Here is a 25,975-nt window from a genome sequence, read left to right as displayed (position 1 = left end):
CATGAATATATTGTATTTTGTTTATGTATGAAGACTCATTGCTTTTCTTCTTACCTTTGCATACTTTAAAATAATTTGTACTTACAATTTTGTAATCATTAGGAAGCCATTTGCTTGAGAAGATTTCACATAACATGAAATTCTAATTGTTGTGGATCTGTTTTTGATTCAGAAAGGTTGGATTTCAGATACCATTGGTAAATACTTTAAGCAAACAAACCTAAGGTAAAAATATGCTTTTCATTTATGTGGTAGATGAATGGAGAATGTACTCTAATTAGCTGCAGCAGACAACAAAAACTCAAACTTTGCACAGTTTAAGTTGACTGTGAGGGGACGATGGCTCTTTGACTTATGAAAAAGGAAACCATAGATGGCTTTGAAAAGTAGCCTGTGTTCTTCCAATATCTCTACAATGAAGACTGCCGTTCTTAAATTGAGGTTATACAAAATTTCCTATACCATGGTCTAAAATGCTGCCCATCAATCAGTGGGAGTTAAACATGAATGGGAAAATTATAGTTCATAGGAGTGAGTAGTATATAAGCTTAATAACAAGAAGGCAGAAACTTTGCCCCAAAGACATGTATGCATACAGATACAATATACACATATAAATGCATATGCTTTTATCCCTGTTTCTCCAAGGTCACCAGGACCAAATGCTGTTTCTGGCCACACTAATCAGGATGGCCTGATCAACTCATGATCAACATCTCTTGTGAATCCCTGCTGTGTTTCCTTTCAGAAATGACCTGGAAATGATCTATCCCTCCACAACCAATAATAGAAGGTCCTAGCCAATTGCTCCCCTTCTGCATCCCATTTATGATTTCTCTGGTGTTTCATGAACAAGATGGTGGTCTTCTTGGTGGGCAGTATTCTCTCCAATAATTTAAAAGAAAAGTCATAAGATTAGTAGAAATCAGCAACTTATATAATTATGTCTAGTAACTAGTCTTGATTAAAGAGATATGGAAGCAGATGGTTTTCATGATTCATATTAGATCTATTCCCCATTCCACCCCAGAAATCAGACATGCAATATGATCTGAAATGTAGTATCTAGTTTGTGCTTTCAAATATTTGGAGAAGTGACTTCCTTTCTTTGAATGAATCAGTACTGTGGTTCCTCTCCTGTCATAGACAACCTTTGGCCATTCTGTTTTTGACCTTCTCCAGATCCACAAGATGAGCAGGAACGGATCGAGGAAAGGCTGGCTTATATTGCTGATCACCTTGGCTTCAGCTGGACAGGTAAAAAGAATGTGACCCAGGTTTTCAACAAAACCTGACATAGATGCATCAGTCAAGTGTCATTCACAGCATAAAAGGTACCCCTCGCTTTCTTGAGAAAGAATATATGAAAAGAAGAATGAACTAAGTACTAGAAAACCTGGGCTCTGCATCAGCTAATGGTATATACAGCCCAGGGCAGGCCTTTTATCATTTCTGAGATTTAGAATAATATAACTTTCCATTAGAAGATTTAGAGAATATACCCACCTTCAGGAACCTCCTTTGGCAGTTGTGAATATCTAAATTTGGGGGAGATTATTATGTTTCAAAATAATTTTTAGATGTAATTTTTACCATATTTAATGTGAGATTTAACCAGGGCTTCTTCTTTTATATACCTTATGTCAAAAATCTTCATAGGAAACAGCACTAAAATTTGCTTTGAGTAAGTGTTAAAACACACATGAATGAGATATTTCACTAATATTTTTGAGAGATGAGAGTGTTTATGTGTAGAATTTTTATGTTAATAGTTTATTAAGGAAAAGTTAATTCTAAAATCAATATACTTTATTTACACATTATGATTTGTAGGTTTTAAAAACTATACATTTTCATCTACCTGTGACTTAACCTAGTAAAACAACGTTGTCAGTCTGGCTTTTTTGTTTTAGTCTTTTTTTTTTTTTTTTAATACCACTTGTGACTACTTCAAAGAGACAAACATTGTAAAATAATATTCTTCTCCTTTCCATTTCTTAGATTTGTTGATGAATAGGAGCCCATAATACTCATAAAGATAACTGATAATTTAGAGTACATGACTGAAAACAGGAGAAGTGGCCACTTTCTCACTTTTAATAATCTTAAAGTAATTCTTACATACTGATCAGACTTAACTAATTTGGGGATTTAGGGAAGAAAATGATACCAAACTATCCCTGACTGACTTACTAGATAACATTCAGAATTATTTATTTTGCTCTTTAAATATCTTTGTATCCATACCTACATAGTAAATGCAATATGTATATATTTGGTAAAAATTCACATCCTACCGCCATATAGAATGACATAAAATGAAAAGTAAATATGACTCTCACACCTACGTCTGTCTTCTAGCCGTGTGCCTCAGAAATAACTGCTAATACCTTCTCATGCTTTTAGAAAAAGTATACAGTGCCTATATTTATGCCTATTATTTAAAAGTAAGAAAAGTTTTACTGAATAATATTCCTCATAGTGTTAACATATACATATGTATTTCATTCTTTTAAGTGGGTATTTAATTCCACTATATGGAGGTTCCATAATTTTATCAATGGCCTTTGTTGATGGGCTTTAGGTGGTTTCCTGGTGATGGCAGTAAATATTCTTGTGCTTTGGCATATTTTTGTGAGTATATCTATAGGGCATATTAGAAGTAGAATTGCTGGGAAAAAGATACATATATTTTTAATTTTGAAAGATATTGTCAAATTGCTTTCAAAAGAGGTCACACCATTTACACACCCACACACACATACGCACACTCCATAATGTATAAGCATCCATATGTAATGGTTTTTTTGTTTGTTATTTTGTTTGTTTTGTTTTGTTTTATTTTATTGAGACAGGATCGTGCTCTGTTGCCTAGGCCAGAGTGTAGTGGCACAATCATAGCTCACTGTAACCTCAAACTCGCAGGCTCAAGTGATCCTCCTGGCCCAGCCTCCTGAGTAGCTAGAACCTCAGGCAAACACTACCATACCCAGCTAATTTTTTAAAATTATTTTTTGTAGAAATGGGGTCTCACTATATTGCCCAGGCTAGTCTTGAGCTTCTGGCCTCAAGCAATCCCTACCACCTCAGCCGCCTAAAGTTCTAGAATTACAGGCATGAGCTACTGGGCCCACCCAACCTATATGGAATGTTAATAGTAGAATTCAAAGGAAAACTTTGTGTCTTCTTCCCTGGATCAGTTAATGCTTCCTCGACCTCTTATTCACCTGACATGAAGTCAAAGACAGGCATTTATCCAACCACCATAATACAGCTACAGCTAGTGTTTATCAAAGTATCCAGAAACAGGATTTATAATACTCAAAACATCACCTATGTTAATTAAAGGGAGAAATGTTTTCTTTCTCTTGTTATCAGTCATTTATTTTCCATTATCTTGCTTAAAAGCATAAGCAAGTATTAATGATCTCGTTTGCATTTTGGAATAAAATGGACCTGAATTATGCATATCTTATCATCACTGCCTTATACTTATTTTCACTATGCAGTGATCAATTCTATACCCAGTTTTAGGGGAAAAAATCCATAATTAGTACTAGAAGAACAAAAGCACATAAGAATCACTTCTAATATGTAGAAATTAAGGAACCCAAATACTCACCACAATATAAAGAACACATCATTTACAAAATCACAAAACAAGGTGTAGAGACTGAAACGTTGAAGTTAATGTGTTTACAAAGTAGTATTTTATCTTCTAGAATTAGCAAGAGAACTGGATTTCACTGAGGAGCAAATTCATCAAATTCGAATTGAAAATCCCAACTCTCTTCAAGACCAGAGTCATGCACTGTTGAAGTACTGGCTAGAGAGGGATGGGAAACACGCTACAGGTAAGTGGGGAACTATATGTGTATTGGGCTAAAGTTAGACATGTCTTGCTCAACAGCCACATCTTGCAAATTCAGTAAAACAGTAAAGAAGCAAATGCCATTAATCCACAGTACAGCAGGTCCTTGAGTAATATCATTTTGTTCAATGTCATCTCCTTATAACGTTGATGAGAAAAAAGAATTAATTCCCAGCAAGGCCACTGTCTGTGTATAGTTTATGTATCCTCCCCATGTCCGTGTGGCTTTTTCCCCAGTACTCCAGTTTCCTCCTGCATCTCAAAGATGTGTATATCAGTTTCACTGGTGTTTCTACATTATCCCAGTCTGAGTGAGTGTGGGTGTGTGTGAGTGCCCCCTGCAATGGGATGGCATCATCTCCCAGGTTCTTTCCCATGCAAAGTGCTCTGAGCTGCTGGGTTAAGTTCCAGCCACTTGAGACCCTGAACTGAATAAGGGGATTGGGAAAAGAATGAGTGAATTAATACAAATTATTGTCAAATAAAAATGTGTACAGTGTATGATAATTATACAAGTGCATGAAATAAATGATGCCTTAGGAAAGTACTCAGCGAGCCCACCATATTTGTTATTGTTTGTTTACGAGCGGCATGGTGGGAGGAGGTGCTCCTTACAATTTTCACTTTGTGAAGATTTATTCCTTGATTGAACCCCACCACCACTATGACCGCCATCACTCACTGGTTCCTCAAAAATTGAATAATTATCTTATTTATGTTTACTAGTCTTTCTTAAATGTATGTGTAACTCACTTTCACTTCAGTGTTTAATATTAGAAGTATTTGGGGTTTTATTTTGAAGTTTGGCCAGGTTTTTGTGACCAGAACATTGTTTTCTAAGAATCTATCAATGATGTTGAGTGAGAACTTAGTGAACTACTGTAAGCAAATGAGAACAAGCTACTGTCACTTCTAAAGCATGCATGTTGCATAAAAACTCTTGCACAATACGTGTATGAACGGCATTGAATAACAGCCGTCACTTCTAACAGTAATGTTATTCAAACCGCAATATTTTTTAAATATTGATAAGTGGACACAATTGCTTTATTTAGCATTGTTTCACTGGTAGTGCGTTACCTTCTGTTTCTGCTTCCTTTACTCATAAATAACATCCAGTCTATATTTATCATTCCTTTTCTTTACATTCTTCTAAGTAGGATTGTCAGATTTAGCAAATAAAAACAGAAGGGCGCCCAGTTAAATTTAAGTTTCAAGTGGTCAGCAAATACATTTTTAGCATGAGCATGTCCCATGTGATATATGGGGCATATTTATACTAAAGAAGTATTTATTTTTTATCTGAAATTCAGGTATGGCGGGTGTCCTGTATGTTACCTGACAATTCTACTTTTAGGACTTGTGCCCATGCTGTGCCACTTTTTAAAATATGCATATCTCTTTTGTCTGTTGGCTTATTTTTACAAAGACTTTTAATTAGGCTTTGATTGTTTTTTTCTGTACAGATATCAAAAATTGAGTGAGGCAGTTAAGTGAAAGAGGTTTCTAAGAGTACCTCTCAGAAGTAATAAATGCTCTTTCTCTAATGTGTCAGATACGAACCTCATTGAATGTCTCACCAAAATCAACCGAATGGATATTGTTCATCTCATGGAGACCAACATAGAACCTCTCCAGGAGCGCATCAGTCATAGTTATGCAGAAATTGAACAGACCATTACACTGGATCATAGTGAAGGTCAAACTGTGTGTGTGTGTCTATGTGTGTGTCTATGTGTGTGTGTGTGTATGTGTTGTGTCTGTGTGTGGTTAATTGAGGCACTGGACCTACTCTCTTTTTTTTTTTTTTTTTTTATAAGGGACACCATGGCCTATGGTGATCATACGTTCTTTTCCTTGCTACCCTGAAGCTTTCCTCCCTGTTTTACACACCCTCCCACCTCCACTTCATGCTCATTCTTTGTTATTTCACAGATAACAAAATGATCCATTGAATTCCCTTTCCTCAGTTCCATGGTGGCACTTCTTACACTTGTATGTTTTTACGCTACCTTAGCCACGTATTTCTAGGCTCACAACTAGGACTATATCACTACCAGTGACTGTACATTTCCTCTTTTACTTCTGCACCAACAGTGCTTCAGACCCTCAGGAACCTCCAGCCATTGGCCCTACCACATTTTCAGTATTAAAGTTTCTCTAACCTGTTCTCATTCGTTTGTGGTCTCTAACACTGTTTTTTTTCCTCTCTCTCTCTCTCTCTCTTTTATCTCTATTTTACATGTTGTCTTCTTCCTTCAAACCTCCAACACTGTCTCTTTTCTTTATTGATACTCAGCTGATGACCAGGCTTCCTATTTCTTAGAAAATATAGGAATAATCAGAAGCAAATGTCTATATTTTTCCACCACAAATCTACCAACATGAGTGCATCTCAATGCATGTACTTACTCTACCTTCCATCCTATTAAAATGGATAAAATTTCCTCACTTTGCTAAAGCTATCATCTCTTGTTTTATACTAGATTTCATCTCCTTTTACCCAATCAGGGACTCCATTCCTGCAAGTATCCATTTTGGCTTCCTACCACTAGACCATATCCAACAGCGTTAAACCATGCTTTAATAGATCCCATCTTTAAAAGCAAAACAAAGCAAATAACTCCTTTTATCCTATATGTCCCCCCTGTATTACTGCTGTTACTCCATCCATTTCATAGGAAACCTCTTAAAGGAATAGTCTGAATTTCTTGTCTCTGCTTCCTCTCTTCCCATTCCCTCTAGAACTCTCTGTAATTCACTCTAATCAATCTTATAAAATTCACCTATTGTTTCCTCATTGTCAAGTCTAGCAGGCAGTTCTCATTCTTCAACTTACTTTGCCACTGAGTAACATTTGGCATGAATAGTGAAGCCTTTCTTCTTAAAACATTTTCTTTACTTAAATTTCATGACATTCTCGCTGCTGCTGCTGCTGCTGCTGCTGCTTCTTCTTCTTCTTCTTCTTCTTCTTCTTCTTCTTCTTCTTCTTCTTCTTCTTCTTCTTCTTCTTTTTTTCTACTTTACTGGCTGTTTCTCCTCGCTCTTTTTTTTCTGTGGCAGTTTACTTCTCATGGATATGAATGATGATGTATCTTAGTCTTGGGCAAGAGCCTCACAGCTTGTCCTCATCTCCCACCTCTCTCCTTATCGCACTGGTCCTGCACGCCTGGCCTCCTTGCCATTCCTCTGCATTCTCCTGTTTCAGGACCCTGGTATTTTCTGCTTCCTCCACCCTAGCATGTTCTTTCCTCAGATCAACATATACCTTTTTCTCACTTTATTTAGGTCACTGCTCAAATGTTACCTCCTAAGCAGAGCCTTTCCTGACAAGTCTATTTAAAATACTAGCCCCATTTATCCTCTGCCTTTATCCTGGTTTGCTTTTCTCCCAATATTTATCATAAATATATATCTGCAGAAATGCAAGTTCAGTGAGGACAGAAGCTTTTTCTATCTTGTTCACTGCTATATATCCAGCATCTAAGGAGCACATACTACGTAGTTGATGCTCAATATATATCTGTTGAATAAGTGAGTCAATAGATGAATGCCAGTAACGCCTCTGCTAAACATCTTTCAATGACTCCTCATTTCCCTGGATATAATGAAATTCCTTAGCCTGTCATAAGAGACTCTACGTAAAAAGAGTACTATCCTCATAGGCTAGAGTGAGGATTAATCAAGTTAATACTTGCAGCGCACTTGGAACGGTGCCTAACACAGAATAAATTTTCAGTATGTATTAGCTATTATTTGTTATGATGATTATTAACTGTACTCTTCTTACTCTTCAGATTCTGTGCTTTGACTATCTCAGTCCATTCCCACTTACCATTAGGTCTCCTTGGCCTGTAACACACTCTGCATTTTCTTTCCAAATTTTAACCTCATGTTAGGTGCTCCCACACTCATTGACTGGCACCTATGACCCAGTTGCTCTGCATTGGAATTGACTCTTACTTGCATAGACTCTTCTACATGATCAGTATCTTGAAGGTGGACACAGTGTCTTCTTCGTCTTTGTAATCCATCAGCCCATCTCAGGATGTAACACATAGTAGTTACTTAATAAATATCCATTCAATATAGGTAAGTTTCAACTAAATACTTCAATAATTCTCCCTTTAGGGTTCTCGGTACTTCAAGAGGAGTTATGCACTGCACAGCACAAGCAGAAAGAGGAACAAGCTCTTTCTAAAGAAAGCGAGACCTGCGATCACCCTCCTATCGTCTCAGAGGAAGACATTTCTGTTGGTTATTCCACTTTTCAGGATGGCATCCCCAAAACTGAAGGGGACAGCTCAGCAACAGCACTGTTTCCCCAAACTCACAAGGAGCAAGTTCAACAGGATTTCTCAGGGAAAATGCAAGACCTGCCTGAAGAGTCATCTCTGGAATATCGGCAGGAATATTTGTGAGTTTCCAAAGAAGGCCTGTCAAATGTAATACCAAAGAAACAGGCTAATGTGGATGCCAGGCATATATAAGCATAACTAGTTTTTAAATAATTTTAAAATGACCCTACCAATCACAAGTGCCAGAGCTAAAGGAAAAACAAAAGCATTAACATGTAAGAGACATAATTGTGACAGTGTTTGGGGCACAGACCTACAAGAACCAACTTCCAGAGCTGTGACTTTGAACAAGTCCTTAAGTGATTTGAATCTCCATTTCCACATCTGTAAATTATAGTAATAATACACACTTGACTCATCTCACAGGGTCAAAAGTGTGTTTATGAATGCTTCATCTAAACTGTAAAATTCCCTGTAGATGACACGGCCATGACTTATAATATTGCTGCACCTCATTTGCTCTGTAACACTTCAAATATGGAGCTCATCATGCCATTGCTGGTTAGGAGTGTGATTTCACCATTTCATTTCATCATTTCAACCAATGCACCATGAGGTGCATATGAGGGGACAAGCCATAAAAATATAAATGCAATGCAAACTAGCCACATAGAATAAAAGACTATTAAAATGTGTTGGAATAGAGTTGGGGTGGGAATAAAGATAAGTCTTATGAAGAGCTTCTGGCTGAAGGAAGCTGCAGAGCCTAATTCAGCTCAGAATTTAAATTCCAGCCTTTATGGAAGCCAAGGAAGAAAGAGTTGTGTAATTGACATTGATTGTCCAGAAAAAGAAAACAAATTGTGAGAAAGGCCAACATATCCCTAAACCTGAAGTCTGAGAATAGGGTGTCATGAGATTGTATCAAAGCATTTCACTTGTCATTTGGTGAGTTTTATGGTCACTGACATGAGAAGAGGATGAAATGGGTAATGAAATTATCTTTTCTTGTACTGAGCCACCCTTGCCCCATCAACCTGTAGGTTTTAAGGGTGAGCATAAAGAAAATATAAGTAAGAAGGAGAAGGACTAAGGAAAAGATGGGAAGAAGAGGAGAGGATAAGAGAGAGACATTTTAGGCATTTAATATCTATGGAGTGATAGATTGCACTAAATACCAAAAGAAGGCACAGAAAAGGCAAATAATATTATTTAGCAGTTGAGGTTATCAAAGTTATACTGGAGTAACTCCAGACTATCAATGAAAAAAGTTTCCATGTCAACAGATTCCTCTATTATTAAATGAAACAGTTTTTCAGAGGTACAATAGGAATTTCCTTGTATTTATAGTTATGATAACTATATTAACATGGGGATTTATTTAATTCTGCCAAATTTTGATTCTTGCTTCAAAAGCCTTATTATCTACAAATACTTAGTAAAATTCATTGCATCCTCAATATCACCTTGAGTTATAAAAGAAAAGATGAAACTATAACTTACATACATTGTAGAGGTTGGGTAACTGTAATACATTTTAGGATAATTTTCATCTTTAGAATAATACATCACTCTCTGCCAGTGCTAGATCTCAATGAGCTACAACTCTATATCTCATCAGATTATTTTTCTTCAAATGCCTTTCTTGGCCAAATGTACAAAAACTATTTTGACTCTCATAGACTATGGAAAAACCAGCTCCATCTTACCTTTCAATTTGCTTGCTTGAGCGGGAGGTGAAATGCAAATGTCCCTGAAGTCTCATTTGACTTTTTCATTCCAGTGTGACAACTCCAGGAACAGAAGCATCAGAGACTCAGAAGGCTACGACAGTACCTGGCTCTCCCAGCAAGACACCTGAGGAAGTTAGCACCCCTCCAGAGGAGGACAGGCTGTACCTCCAGACCCCAACATCCAGTGAACGGGGAGGCTCTCCCATCATACAAGAACCCGAAGAGCCCTCAGAGCACAGAGAGGAGAGCTCTCCGCGGAAAACCAGCCTCGTAATAGTGGAGTCTGCCGATAACCAGCCAGAGACCCGTGAAAGACTCGATGAAGATGCAGCTTTTGAAAAGGTAAGACATTCCTCTCCACTTTCTCGCCCACCTGTAACAAAGCTACAAATCTTCCAGTTTCCATTTCTCTGATGGCTTATTTTTTTCACTTCAAAACAAAAAAGTTAACCAAATTAATTTACCTGGCACATGGAAATCCTCAATCCCTTTTAAAATCTGAGAGTTGATTAATCTAGAAGAAATGGTGCACAGTTCCAGTGCTAGTGATTTGATCATAAGCCCTGATCTTATCACTGGAACGTCTTTTGCTAAGAAAAATGAACACGGTGGTGAAACAATATATCTGGAGGAGCTTTTCAAAATTAGTAAAGTTGGGCATGAAAGTTGGTGGCAGAGATTAACAGCAACAGGTAAGTCTGCCATGGGATGTGCTGGGATCAGCAGACTTGTTAGATCTCTGGCCTGTCAGGTGATGAGCACGCAGACTGTGGGTACTGGGTGGGGTTTAGCTGCCAAAATAAATTTTTCTCATTAGAAGCAAGAAGATTTCCAAGTTAGATTTTTTTTTTAAGATTTATTTTGGGAATGACTGAGAAAAAAAACATTGTACCTAAACTTGCAGCAGTTTCTAAATGTACAAATGCCTGACAGTGGCATATTTCATAGCGTTTCCTTTGTCATTAAGTGAGTTTTAAAATTGTGAAAAAGGGTGGGGACCATGTTAAGAAAGTAATCAACCATTGGCCGGGCACGGTGGCTCATGCCTATAATCCCAGCACTTTGGGAGGCCGAGGCGGGCGGATCATGAGGTAAGGAGATCGAGACCATCCTGGGTAACATGGTGAAACCCCATCTCTACTAAAAATACAAAAAAATTAAGCCAGGTGTGGTGGCAGGCACCTGTAGTCCCAGCTACTGTGGAGGCTAAGGCAGGAGAATGGCGTGACCCTGGGAGGTGGAGCTTGTAGTGAGCTGAGATCCGGCCACTGCACTCCAGCCTGGGCGACACAGCAAGACTCTATCTCAAAAAAATAAATAAATAAATAAATAAAATTAAAAAATAAAAAAAAGAAATTAATCAACCATTTATTCTCAAAATATGGTCTATATAGTTCACATACCTCAGAATTGATTGGAGAGCTTGATCCCTTCTCAGAAATCCTGAATTAGAATGAATCCCAGCGTAGGGAGAGAGAACAAGAATTTGCCTTTTAAATAACTCCCCAGAGGATTCTCAGCCACAAAAAAAGTATGAGAATCTTTGAATTAAACTTAATTTAATATAAATTAAATTAGATATTGTTTTTTCTTTTAAAAAGTAATAGATTCAAAAACACTTTATATTTCAAAGTGTTTTTCGAGCAGCTTAGCAGTAAAAGAAGAGTTAAGTGAAATAATTGAAATTTTGGGGAAAATAAAATGAAACAGCATATCTTTGGGTTGAAGACACACATGTGTTTTTGTTCACTGTAAGAATGAGATCTGCTGCTAGGAATTGTCTGAAATCATAACTAAAATTAGGAAAGATCCAGGCGGATGAGAACTGTGTCCTGATTTTTGGCAGTTTTCTTAAATAATAAATTCATGCCATGAATGAATTTTTATTCCAAGTTTGCTTTTGCATAGAATTATTCATCTCTCAAATTCTTGGCTTGAATGAGTATTACTAAAAATGTTTCATACATGTTATCTGGGCTAAAAGTTACCAAATTTAGCCTAAGAATCCATAGGCTTAGTGAAGTTAGACTTGAAACAATTATCTGGATAATACATATGTTTAATCTATACTAAAGGAATACATTTGTGTAAATCATTCTGAATTTCACATAATTTATACAGGCCTGTTCGACTTATTCTTGATGAGTACCAGGCATTTCTTGTAAGTTTCCCATGTGGACCCTTATTTCTCATAACCCTAACTTGGGCATCCAATTTTAATCACTTTTCTTGCCAACCATATTTCTAGGCAGTAGATTCCTGGTTATATTTAAAACATAATTTGGTTTAGAATTTACATGTCTTCCTTTAGCAGAGACAAATGTAAACATATAACTTGAGTTTTACAGTATGTTAAGTAGATCTACTTGAGCTTTGTCTTTTTTAAAAACAAAATTTCTTTAGGGAACATTAATTCAATATATGACTCCTAAGGTAATATGTGCTAAGCTAAAATTACGTTTTTTGCTTTATCTCTGGCTTTTGGCCAGAGCCCTAAAATACTATTGATCACTTTATCTCAACTTCCCCGTAAAATTATTCTAATATTATTCAGAGTCTGCCTTTGTTGATGCCAGGGAGATGCACTATTGGTTAGATAATAGCTACAGGAAACTTTGACTTCCTGCAAAAAGTTCTGCTAGAAACAGGGGATATTCCTGTACCTTTGGGTGAATAATTCCAAGCCTAAGCACAAGTGTCAGTGGCTCATAAGTGTTTACTGAACTGCTTAGGTTCTATGTTTACAGTCAGGCTTTTTTTTTAGGAGTTTAAGTAAAAGAAGTCACGTGAGTAAGCTGCTTATTATTTTGGAGAGATTTTGACAGATGGGTTCTCCAACAGCTCTCAGAATTCCAGAATTTTTTTTCATTCATTGAACAACAAAAAAACAAAAGAAACCAAAACACTCTATTTTTGTTGATGTCTGAGACCAGCACATACTTGTTTTCACCTCTACCAACGTGTCCACCGAAGACTCTGTGAATAAAAGTTTCACAATACAATGTAAGCTAAAGAAGAAACCAGTAGTGAAGTCATTCCTTAGCATGTTAAACAAAGCAATGCTTCCATGCTTCCACCAGGAGCTAACAGAGGAATTAGGGGAGCTGGAGGCCAGCTCAGATGAGGAGGCGATGGTAACTACCAGGGTTGTCCGCCGGCGAGTGATTATTCAGGTACCCGCTGTTAAATTACTGCACGTCAGGGACAGTCCTGTCCCCATACCCTTAGAGAGTGATCAGCCTGGATCAATGAAGGCTTGGCATGTTCCTTAGGTAGTGCATGGCCATTCAAAAGCAGACTCCTTAATGCTCATAAGTTCTGTTTGCAAAGAAACTCAGTGGTTCCAGCTTTCCTCCAAGAGAGCCACCAAGCAAGAGCAAGACTTGGCTTCTTCACTTCCACCCACCTCACCTCTCGCTTAACTATTTTTGTTGAAGTTTGATCTAACTTTGGTCATATTCTCCTAAGCATGTTATTACCCACCTGCATTTTTCTTTTAAACAAACTAGTTGACAGGATTTTGTATCTCAGCAATGCTTCTCAACATCGCCTTTGGTTTTCTAACATTCCTCACATTAGAAGCACTTGGGAGTAGTTCCTCAGAATTGGTGCCAAACAGTGCAGTGACCCTTTTCTCTCAACTGTTTAGGGAGACGATATGCCTGAAATACCCCCAGAAACAGTCACAGAAGAAGAATATATTGATGAGCATGGACACACCGTGGTAAAGAAGGTATTGTCTAGTATAATCCAACAGGCTTGATTACAAACTTCCTGTTTAAAATGTATCAATTCCATGGTACTGTCACACAAAAATAAGATACACAAATGAAATACATTTCAGGTTACTAGGAAAATCATTAGGCGGTACGTATCCTCTGAAGGCACAGAGAAAGAAGAGATTACGGTGCAGGGAATGCCACAGGAACCTGTCAACATCGAGGAAGGGGATGGCTATTCCAAAGTTATAAAGCGTGTTGTATTGAAGAGTGACACCGAGCAGTCAGAGGTGAGACAACCTGATTCTCGAAAACCCATTTTATGGAGAGGAACAAAATAGAACTCAAAAAAGATGAATGAGATTGTTTATTCACATTTTCCTCACATCTCCCTTTTATATGGCAGTTTGCTTTTAGTTGCACGTTCCGTTTTTGTTTTCATGATTCTATGTGGTTTTAAGACAGCCATCAGGGAGACTTCTAGGCATTATACTCATTGTTTTTGTTTGGTCTTTTTAAAAATATCTATTCTTTATTTAATTCATGGTTGACCACTGCAGAAATCCAAAAGTCAAATTTTGAAAGAATACAATGCTATTTGCTGGGCAAGCAGTACGCTGTGGAGAGACTGTGTAGAAATGCACTGTGGGGCTTGTGCCTGCTTGGCACACCAGCCTTCTGAAAGTCACTCTAGATAAATATTTGATATTCAGATTTCTGCATTGCAGAGTTACTAAAATCAGGATCTAGAAACCCTTTGATTTATCCTTTTTGCTTTTTGTTTTTTGTTTTGAGACAGAGTTACACTCTGTCACCCAGGCTGGAGTACAGTGGCATGATCTCAGCTCACTGCAACCTCCACCCCCGGGTTCAAGCGATTCTCTTGCTTCAGCCTCCTGAGTAGCTGGGATTACAGGCACCCACCATCACACCTGGATAATTTTTGTGTTTTTAGTAGAGACAGTATTTCACCATGTTGGCCAGCCTGGTCTTGAACTCCTGACCTCAAATGATCCACCTGCCTCAGCCTCCCAAAGTGCTGGGATTACAGGCATGAGCCACTGCACCTGGCAATCTATACTTCTATTTATTTCTGTTTTACTTCCCTCTTTCAAGGACCTATTTACTTGCTTCAACAACAATTTGTGGAATTCTCACTATTTTCCATTCATTCACATCTTCAAAATTTTATATTATACACATGAGATTCTCTAGAAATCTACTTTTCAGTTTCTTATAGCTTTTAGAGCTCCTCCTTTGGGGGCTAATTTTATCTTCATAATACCAAAAGAAATTATTTAAACGTGAGAAGAGTTTTTTCATATTATTATGTCTGTATTACACTGAGCAGTTTCTTATTCACAAAACTGATAACTTTTTGTTCAAATAACTAATTAAGTTTGCTTTGGTGTTGTGGAGATACAGTCATGATGTACATATTACCAATAGGTTATAGTTTGTTTTTTTCTAACTCTGCTTCCCATTGCTGTTTTTTGGAAAGCCAGTATGTAACATTATAGTTTTGTCCTTTGTTTTTTAACATAGAAAAAATTCATCATAGTTACATTTGGCAATCAGACATTGTCTATTGTGTGTCCTTCGATCATTAGGTCACTTTGTGTGAGCCCAGCATTTTGTCCAGTACCTCACAATTTCAGGCTGAGCCAGTGGAAGGCCGTAGAGTCAGCAAAGTTGTTAAAACAACTGTGGTACGTGGAGAGAGGATGGAGAAACATCTGGGGGATTCTAGTTTAGCCACTGATCTTCCTTCAGCCAAAGATGACTTTGAAGAGGTATAGAAGCATCATCATTTTGTCTTTGTGTGTGTGTGTTTTATGTTGCTTTGCATTTGAAAAGAAAATCGTTTGTCATTGTGTAATTCCATACATGAATTCATGGAAAGGTACAGAATAATTCAAGAGGGTAGAACTCCTGTTTGAATAACTTGCAGAGTAATGTTTCCTCAAACTGTGGTGTTCATTGGTGTCACCTGAACAGCTTTTAGAAGTCCAGATAACTAGGATTTGCTTCTGCTGAATCAGACTCAGAATCTCTGGAGCTGGGATATGATTATACATCTTGTTTAAAAGTCACAGAAGTGTCTTGCTTTGTCAATTAATAAGGGAAAGAAATAAAGACATTGCAAATTATATTTGCTAGCCAATCTTTTCAGATATTATCTGTGATAGACCTTAAAGAAAATTCAGATATATTCCATGTCCATAAAATTTAAAAGCATTTACAATTATTTAAGTTCTGGTTTCCAACAATTAGAAAATGGGTCCACAGTAACAGATCCACAAACTCTTACTAAAATCCCCAAATTCTGAAAACCAAAACAAATTTTGGAAGTTAATTTGGAAGTAAAACTTGAAATAAATTGGCATAGAGCTATTCTGACATGAAGCTTTTTTATTCTACCTAGAGTGAATGTTCAGTGATATAAAAATGCGTTTGATTGCAGGATGTCATCTTCACCTCCTCTGGGGTGTTAGTATTATACAGTACAGTCATGCATCGCTTAACCCACTTATGCCAGAGGTTGCAATTTTCTAAATTTTTGCATGAGTGAAAAATCAGACCTTGGTGATGACCTTGAGCAGTAGGATATAAATAACTTCCACATGCCTAGCGTTCACTAGGCATAAGTGGATTTTAATGACAGGGATAGGTGCTGGGAAGTACATCGTTAGACAACTTTGTCATTGTGTGAACATTGTAGAGTGTCCTTATACAAACCTAGATGGCATAGCCTACTACACACCTAGGCTGTAAGGTATAACCTATTGCTCCTAAGCTACAAACCTGCACAGCATGTTACTGTGCTGAATACTGTAGGCAATTATAACACAATGGTAAGTATTTTCCAATCTAAAAGTAGAAAAGGTTTAGTAGATATACAAAATAAAAGATTAAAAATGTTCTACTTGTATAGCATACTTCCCATGGAGCTTGCAGGACTGGAAGTTGCTTTGGGTGAGTCAGTGAGTGAGTGGTGAGTGAATGTAAAGGCCTAGGACATTACTATACACTACAGTAGACTTTATAAACACTGTACACTTAGGCTATGTTTAAATTTTCCTTTAAGTTTTTAAAATCTTCTTTCTGCAATAATCAATTAACTTACTGTAACTTTGACTTTATAAGCTTTTACATTTATTTTAACTTTTGACTCTTTTGTAATAACACAAGTTAAGATGCAAACACGTAGCACAGGTGCATTAAAATTTTTTTTTTCTTCATATCCTTGTTCTATACACTTTTTTCTGCTTTTAATTTTTTAAATTTATTATTTGTTTCTACTTTTTAAGATTTTTTTTTTTTTTGCTAAAAACAAAGACCTAAATATGTACATTAGCCTAGGCCTACACAAGGTCAGAATTATCAATATCACTGTCTTCCTCCTCCACATATTGTCCCACTGGAAGGTCTTCAGGAGCAATAACACATGGAGTTATCATATCCTAAGAAAACAGTGCCTTATTCTGCAATACCTCCTGAAGGACCTGCCTGAGGCTCCCTGATAATTAACTATTTTTTAATAAGTAAAAGGAGTACACTCTAAAATAGTGATAAAAAGTATCACTTCTATAATACTTGATAATGAAAAGTGACTGTTACTGATTTATGTATTTGCTATACATAGTAAATGTATTTACCATACCTAAACCTGTAACAGAGTCATTTATTATCATTATCAAGTATTATGTACCCTACATAATTGTATGTGCTATGCTTCTATATGATTGGCAGCTTAGTAGGTTTATTTACACCAGCATCACCACAAACATCTGAGTAATACATTGCACCGTGAAGTTAGAACAGCTATAGCATTGCTAGGTGACAGGAATTTTTTAGCTCCATTATAATGTTATGGGACCATGTCATATATGCAGTCCATTTTTAACCAAAATGTCATTATGTAGCATGTGACTGCATATGCATTATATTACCTTGCTAAAATCCAAAAGGGAAAAAAAAATCTAAATTTTGAAACACATCTGGTCCCAAAGTTTTGACTAAGGGATCCTGGGCATGTGCAAACATCTACAAAGTACTTTCGCTATTGGAACATTTTGACACTAAATGCTATATATGTGTCCTCTACTATACCCATAATATATATTGAGATCATATATGAATTCATTGAAGTATTAAAAGCAAACTTTTTAAAATACTTTCAGTTTTCACATTTTGACAACTGGCAATCTTGAATGGTCAAAAATGAATTATCTATGTTATACTGTTTGGGCCTTGTTTGCTTATTTTTGCCTCTGGTTATTATATTTATCATTAAAATCTCCACTGTAAAAAGGAGTTGGGTGAAGCAAGGAGGAAATTGAAAGTCAATCCATATGGATGTTAGTTAGCAGCTTTTGTAAAGTAAAATAACAAATCTCCCACACAAATGAGAGAAACTAAAAGGACTTGTTAAATAAAACTCCAAACTTAAATCTGCTTCTAGGAATTGTATTTATTTATCCTTTCAAGTATATGTTTTCATACTGACTATGAGTAAAGCAAAGCAATAGATTGTTTGAAAGTCTGTAGTTTATGATGAGCTTTGTCTTTTCTTTTCTTCTTACTTCAGGCTTTGAGTTACACAGGTAGCCACATGAAAGTCCACTTACCCAGTTTAGTAGAGAATGAAATCCTGAAAGAGGATGGATCAATAATTAAAAGGTTTGGGTTAGCATGGGGTGATGCTTTGCCAACTAACACCATAAAATTTTTTCCAATTTTAAGAAAAGAAGGAGAGAATCCCTACATCTACCCTAAAGCGGATAGAGAACTGCCTGTATCATAAGGCTTTGGTCAAGTACTGGATCTATCAAAGTGTCATCCCTGTAGTATCCTCTTGATACTTTAAACATAATACTAAGTCATAGCAAGAACGAGACTCTTGCTTATACAGTCTGACTCCTTGAGTTTTAGCAAGTCATCAACTTAGTTGAAGCCAGCCTGCTGGTATTCCATTGTGTTGATAGATTCAGAGAGCATAGGAAGAAGAATCTAATTGATAGATCACAAATTAATTTTGTGACCAGCTATATTCAGCTCAATCTTAGTAAATCATTACTTTGAATGGTATGTGGTTTCTTTTAACGGCTGCTGTATGATTCTGCATGTGAGTGGCAAATAACATAAGCATGAGTTTGATACCCATGAAACAAATGTACCTAGCAATGCTGAAACCTAGGGCTTTAGTGAGTTGAGCAAGTGTCATGAAAGCAGTAAGCAGTACATTTTTATGCTTATACAAGGGGGCTGACTGTGAGGCACACTGGTCTACCCTGGTCTCTGTTACGGATTTGATGTATAAACTTGGGCACTGTTCCATAGATCTACTCTCACTTCTCACTGGTCCTCTAACAGCACTGTAAGTATTGAGATTAATAAAATGTGCTCAGCTTCTCAGTGAAAAGACACAATGGAAATCCAAGTTACCATCGTGCTTTTCACTTCATTGAAAAGGGGAGAAAGATTGTCATTCAGAGTATGCTACAAAACTATTTTAAGCCTTTAGAACATAATAATTAGAACAGCAAAATTAAAGGTTCTGTCACAATTCCACCCTCCAATCAAATGGGAAAAGAGCAGCAGCTAGGAATTTAAAAGAGTGCAATTGCTCTTGCAGAACTTAAAAAATGCTACGTGAATTAAGGATAAAATGCCTTTTATACTCTCAACTTTTAAGTCTTTTATTCAATTATTCAGATGAAACCACATAATCCACGCATACCCTAACATCATGGAATAGATTTAGAGATCAATTAATCCAAAGTTCTCAATAATGGCTGGTGAATTTGAATATAGGAATATATTCAAATATAGGAATATAGACAACTCCATAGAGTTCCCACAGCTAGTTAGTTGTGGAAGCTAGTTAGTTATGGAACTCTATTTGTGATGTGCAATGCTTTTTTATATACATTGTTAAAGACATCATATACATGTGTATATTCAGAAACACATTGGCCTACATTTGCCTGCACAGAATATCACGAAATGGCCTATAATGGAGGCTTAACCGCTGGCATCAGTGCTATAAGGGCTTCTACTAACTCTTAGCAGAAATAGTCAGAAATGTGCCTTTTTGAAGAAAAAAAAAATGGTTGCTGAATATTTAGGAAAACATCAGATTTCAATCATTGGAATCAAATTTGACCTTTTCATCAGCAAGAACAAATTTAAGTTTGCTTCCAGATGCAGAACAATTCATACAGTATTAAAGAAAAAGGGAGAGTAAAAGAATGTAAGGGAAGAAGGAAGACGGAAACAAGGATGTCCAAAAAAAGCTGAAAGTATTTTGGCTGAAGTAAGTTATTTTTTAAAAATCAGGATGATCGTAGCAAATACATAAAGGTATTGGATAATGGCAGAACTTCCAGCTTCTTAACACTGGGAATCTATAAGGAAAATGCTGGGTAAAGCTACAAAAACTGATCATTTCCTACGGAGGTTTTAAGTGAAGATGCATGGTGTATGGTTATGGGGACTCAGGCTCTGGAATCGTTGACTGTCAGCCCCACTCATGCTAACTCTGTTATTTTTTATTTGGACTATTGCTAAAATTCTCTAAGATTCAATTTCCTTATTTTTTATAATAATAGTGTCTGGCCCATAAAACACATTCATCAAATACTTGTGGAATGAGAACCTGCATTTAGAAGTGTATAGTGAGAAAGGCTGCTCTGCCTATGGAGTAGCCATTTTTTGTTCCCTTCCTTGCCTAATAGACTTGCTTTTACTTTAAAAAAAAAAAAAAGAAGAAGAAGAAGAAGAAGAAAGAAGAAAGAAGAGGAGGAGGAGGAGGAGAAGAAGAAGGAAGAGAGGAAGAAGAAGAAGAAGAAGAACAAGAACAAGAAGAAGAAGAAGAAGAAGAAAGTGAAAAGAGCTGAGAATGAGCATATTACAATATAATTACTTTTAAGTACAGTTACAGGAAAATATTAGTATGACTTAAAATTAGTATGACTATACAAAAGTTATAGCTCTTGGCCCAATGCAGTGGCTCACACCTGTAATCCCAACACTTTGGGAGGCCAAGGTGGACAGATCACCTGAGCTCAGGAGTTCGAGACCTGCCTGGCCAACATGACAAAACCCTGTCTCTACTACTGAAAATACAAAAAATTAGCCGACTGGGCATCATGTCATGTGCTTGTAATCCCAGCTACTTGGGAGGCTGAGGCAGGAGAATCGCTTGAACCCGGGAGGCGGAGGTTGCAGTGAGCCAAGATTGCACCAATGAACTCCAGCCCGGGCGACAGAGCTAGACTCTGTCTCAAGAAAGGGAGTTATAGTAACCACCAGTCTATAAGGGAGGCAAGTAAACAACAGACTGTTAAATGGCAAGAAAGACACAGAATGAGCAACAAGCGTGAGACTCTGAGAATCCGGAGGAAGCAGTTGTCTCTCAATGGCTTTTCTCTTTTCCCCTTCCTCCCCCACCATCTCCAGATGAAGCCTTAGAGAGCTGGGCAGATCATCTTTTGTTGGTAGCCACCTTCTTATATATTGGTAGACTAATATTTTAGTTTTTAAAGACCGATGCCTCATAGAAAAGTTCTCTGAAAACAGAATTTTGGGAAGTTTGGGTGAGGTTGTGACTGTAAGGTTTAAGCTGGCAGCTAAGGTGTTTCAAATAAATTAAAAACTTTTTTTTTTTTTAGCCTGTCAAAAGGTACTTGTGGTACTATTTCAGAATGAACCAAACTCTATTAAGTCAGGGCTACTTAATTAAACCATGAATGATTTTATGGTTAGTTTTCAAGAAGATCAAATTAAAGCATGCTTTCATTTATTTAAAATTTTTCTTAAAGAATTAAAAAATACTCGTTGTTCCAAAACACTCTTTAAAAAATCTCACGAATCGTTTTAGAGAGGGGAGCTGTGTTTAAAAGAAAGACATAAAAAGATATCTATAGTTTATTATGCTGATAGTTTGGTGTGGAAACATCTAAAGGTAAGACATTAAGTACTCAGTGTAATGGTCACCTTCATACCTAACAGCTGCCCTCTAGCAGTGAAAAGAGCGTAATTCTCTCTTGTCTGCTTTTCTCCAGGACAACAATGAGTAAAGCCATTACACAGAAGAGGGCTGTGGTGAAGGACCAGCATGGAAAACGCATTGACTTGGAGCACCTGGAGGATGTACCAGAAGCACTAGACCAGGACGACCTCCAGCGCGATCTCCAGCAGCTCCTTCGGCATTTCTGCAAGGAGGACTTGAAGCAAGAGGCCAAGTGAGGGGCTGCCCAGTTCTCACACCAGAAACCACACATTCACTCAATATGCAGCTTCCTGTTTCAGTAGAAGAGTGACCTAACTGGCCTAATTAATGGGATACCCCGACATTTCCACTGTTAGCAAATATACGGCATTTTGTTTTAGTTTTCCCCCATCCTCTTTAACTATAAAGCTAATTTGTGACCAAAGATGGCATCCTTCATACTGGATGCTGTATCCAATACTTTGTTGTGTCTGTGCTAACCTGGGAACTGGCCACCTCCATTGTTCTTTGCTTCTGCACAAGATCCATGAAAATCCATTGATCAGAAGAACTTCACCTGCAGACCTCTTCAAGTGACACTATATAGGAATCCTTCCAAGGGATATCTATGTACAATGTATATAGTTGAAATGCTCAGATGAACAACATATTAAAATTAAAACCACTGCCTATTGTAACTACACTGGGCATCAGAATAAAAGGCCTCTAGAAATTGCTGAACAATGGTTAATTAAGATATTGCTAACACAATCGAGTGATAATATAGTTTTACTACAAAAGAAGCACTTCAGACCTATTATGTCCTTAGAACTTCCAGAGTAGCCACTGCTCCCAGTTAAAGGTGGGTTAACAGCCTCGCAGAACTGTCCTGAGACAGTATTGCTGGTGCTGGCCAGCCATGGCTTAGGACTCTCCAACAGCCACTCTGAGGGAGGGGAGAAGGGAGCAGAGGCCACACAGAATGAAACGATGGGGTATTCAGTTGCTAGCAGCTACATTGTGTGGCATTCTAGCATCTTCAGGTCTTTAGATTTTGGACAAGTTTTGGCAGGGTATTTTAAAAGCTATAACTACTGTAGTTTTCCAGTTTTCATTGCTGCTTTAGCAAACCACGCTGTCTTACTGGTGGTACTTTCTTCTGGCCACTGCACTGTAGATAATTCATTGGAAACAAGATTTACTCACTACATAAAGGGTTAAACTCCTTCAGTATGTTGGAGTGCTTTCTTTTTTTTTTTTTCTTTTTTTTTTTTTTTTTTCAGGTTTATATCTTCTCTAATACCTGCATGTGGCATTTAAAAATCAAGACCACGGTCAAACCCCTCTTCTAATCACATTAATTGTTTCCATTCTTTTTACCCTGAGTGAGCACTTTTCACTTTCCAGCTAGGTCTGTTTTTCAGCTTGCAGACGAGATTGAGAAATCCTTGAAAATTTGGTTTTGGTTAAAATTTTTGGTTTATTTATTTGAAATCCACACTCCCTTGGAAACTCTTAAGTGCATTTGTGCACTTCTGTTTGTTTGTCTCAAAGAAGGGACTGTAACAATCTGAGTAATTTCCATGTCCTCTTCCTATTCCTCTAGTGGTTGAAGCTGTGTAGCATTTTAACATATATATATTCACAAATATATTCATATAAACAGTATACATTTTGAATCAGTCATTTGTTAAAGAAAAGTATATTCAATGAAGATGAAATTTAAATAAAAAAGGACAGAGTCTATCCTCCAGGGATTGAACATTTTCCAATTATCTGGTCTTTTCCTGTTGTGCAAAAATGACTCATTGCTCCGAATGTCAAAAACAAATGCGACAAACAATGGCACTTCATCATTTAAAGTAATGTTGCCAAGAGAAAAAATTTCCTGGGAGGGAGGTTTCCCACAAGCCAAATCTCCCAAGCCTCAAATGCTAGCACTTTTTGGCAGTTGGATAGGAAATGAAACATTCTTTGGCAGCCAAAATAAGAGAGGCCGATGGTGAAACTTTTTGAGACACCCTATGGCCTTCTTGTCAAAACCTTCACTGGAGCTCAAGAAAAGCATTTCTGTTGTGTTATTTGCAGTGCAGATGATGTCTGTGTAACAACATAATGGTTATTCACCCTTTTTTGATTTTGATTTTTGCTGTGTTATCAAAAACTTGAATACTGTGAGAAGAAGTGAATTTTCAGTTGACGAATCAGCATCTTGTTCCCATGGTGATAACACTAATTGAATATATCTATGAGGGCATGTATTAGTTAATGGAAAAAAAAATACAACACTAACAATACATAGCTGCAATGTGTACAATGGCTGATTTAATTAAATAAAATGTACAAGTGTTAAATGTGGCAACAGTGATTTGTTCTTCTTTATCACGAATCTGTGATTTCAGGAGAATAAGAGGTTTTAAAAAGATGAGCTAGATTTGAAACCAACAGAAAGACACAAATTGCTTTTTTTCTTAAGGTTTTTATTTAGTTGCTGAATATGCTATATGCCTGGCACTGGATTAAGCACTGGGATAAATAGATTTTGCCTCTGCCCTCAAGAAATTTTTATTGTTCTTGTTATGCAAAAGGAGAAAATAAGGATTTTTGTTTTGGATCACTACTGAATGAAAGAAAATAGGAATTTGGGGACTTGCAGGAGATGAGAAAGGGCAAGTGCGACTGGCAGCACAGCAAGACTGGTTTGGTCCTGTCTCATGAGGCCATGGCTGTCACTAAACACTTTCTGCCTTTGGGAATAGCAGTTGGCTCTGGAGTTTTCTTTCTGTCTTAGAACCTGAGAATTTAAAATTAAATGGATATATTAATATAAATAAAGACAGGGCAGGACTATGCAAAATCAAAATCAGTTGTGTTTGAAGAGTTTTGTTTCATTTTTTGAAAAATCCCTTTACTGTTGCTATAATATTTTTTACAGTAAAAACAAAACAAGACATGATCCGGGCGCGGTGGCTCAAGCCTGTAATCCCAGCACTTTGGGAGGCCGAGGCGGGTCGATCACGAGGTCAGGAGATCGAGACTATCCTGGCTAACATGGTGAAACCCCGTCTCTACTGAAAATACAAAAAACTAGCCAGGCGTGGTGGCGGGCCCCTGTAGTCCCAGCTACTTGGGAGGCTGAGGCGGGAGAATGGCGTGAACCCGGGAGGCGGAGCTTGCAGTGAGCCGAGATCAGGCCACTGCACTCCAGCCTGGGCAACATGAGCGAAACCCCATCTCAAAAAAAAAAAAAAAAAAGAAAAGAAATTAAGTAGGTTTTAGTCAAATCTTATCTGGTATGAGACAGGAAGCTCACTGGATCTGATTTCTATCCCTGGTGGATTTACAGGTCTTCTGAAATTAAAATACCAATTATACTTGACATTTTTCAAAGAAAACAGTTAAAGTTAAAAATAATTCCAAAGTAGGAGTGTCTGTGTGATCATCTCTCTCCCTCTCATTTGTTTAATGTACTGTACTTTCTACTTAGAGCAACTCTGGGCTTGTGTAACTTTGCGTTTCATTAAGGAAATCAAAGCATCAGAGAAGTTTCAGTGTCTTCTCATGTTTAATTATTTGCTGTGCAAAACCCATTTTTGTAAAAGAACTTTAGTGACTCATATGCCGTTTTACAGAAATATATTTAAAGGTAGGGTGGGGGAAACTTCCAGACTGAGAGAAGATTATGCACAACTCATAAATCACTTGTATTAGTCATAAAGAGGTGAAAGTGAGACATATAAGCACTCTGAAACAGGCTTGAATTGAATTTGAAATTAGTTTGCTCGTGGAGTCACTTGATTTATATCAGCATGAAGAGTCTGGGCGTGGGCAAGTAGTCAGGCAAATGAATAAATCAGATAAAGACAAGTTAAACGTAGGTCTAGTGAGAACCAAAATCACTATGAGGTTTTCCTGAATAACAGAATAAAAATGAACTGCTGGCTTTCGTCATGCTCTAAAAGAAAATGTTTCAAAGTCTATGTCTTTGGTTGCCACCTCTGCCTAAAAACTATATGCTCCTTCCTTCAGTTAAGGTATCATTTCTCCTTCTAATCGAATTGAAGCTAGAATTACAGTCATAGAACGAATCACCAAAGTAAGAAAATCTTTTAGGTATCTGTGTGGCGGGGATGGGGGTGGTGATGTCCTGCACACAAATTAAAATACTCCTATTGGGTTACACTCAGGCTTTCTGGAAAAAACAAAAGTTCTCCCTAGCTTTAAATTAGCTCCACAGTATGAAGTAAGCAGTGCATATGAATAGACTTTGGATGGAGCTTTCATCTATGGTAAACAGAGACATTTGACAGTGGTACATGTAATAATTCAAGAGACGTCTTCAGTCACTGGAGACCTTC

The 25,975-nt window shown here is 37.2% G+C and overlaps 1 protein-coding gene across 3 annotated transcripts in view; it reads left to right on the top strand.

Annotated features, from left to right (window-relative positions):
• The window catches only part of ANK2 (ankyrin 2, neuronal), a 602,309-nt gene extending 578,334 nt beyond the window's left edge, over positions 1 to 23,975 (top strand). For 2 of the 3 annotated variants that reach the window (XM_011997275.1, XM_011997273.1), the window contains 8 exons: positions 1,183 to 1,257; positions 3,723 to 3,854; positions 5,427 to 5,570; positions 8,003 to 8,288; positions 9,953 to 10,244; positions 13,552 to 13,635; positions 13,747 to 13,911; positions 21,691 to 23,975. In XM_011997275.1, the coding sequence (XP_011852665.1) occupies positions 1,183 to 1,257; positions 3,723 to 3,854; positions 5,427 to 5,570; positions 8,003 to 8,288; positions 9,953 to 10,244; positions 13,552 to 13,635; positions 13,747 to 13,911; positions 21,691 to 21,705 (1,193 nt within the window). In that variant the 3' untranslated portion in view covers positions 21,706 to 23,975. Of the gene's footprint in view, positions 1 to 1,182; positions 1,258 to 3,722; positions 3,855 to 5,426; positions 5,571 to 8,002; positions 8,289 to 9,952; positions 10,245 to 13,551; positions 13,636 to 13,746; positions 13,912 to 15,231; positions 15,415 to 18,212; positions 18,305 to 21,690 lie in introns of all 3 variants that reach the window. The other variant, XM_011997276.1, reaches the window with a different exon arrangement.
• The last annotated feature ends 2,000 nt before the right edge of the window (positions 23,976 to 25,975 follow it).

This window comes from Mandrillus leucophaeus, unplaced genomic scaffold, assembly GCF_000951045.1.
Source record: "Mandrillus leucophaeus isolate KB7577 unplaced genomic scaffold, Mleu.le_1.0 Scaffold535, whole genome shotgun sequence".
NCBI lineage: Eukaryota > Metazoa > Chordata > Mammalia > Primates > Cercopithecidae > Mandrillus > Mandrillus leucophaeus.
This window is presented reverse-complemented; position numbering and strand designations above follow the sequence as displayed.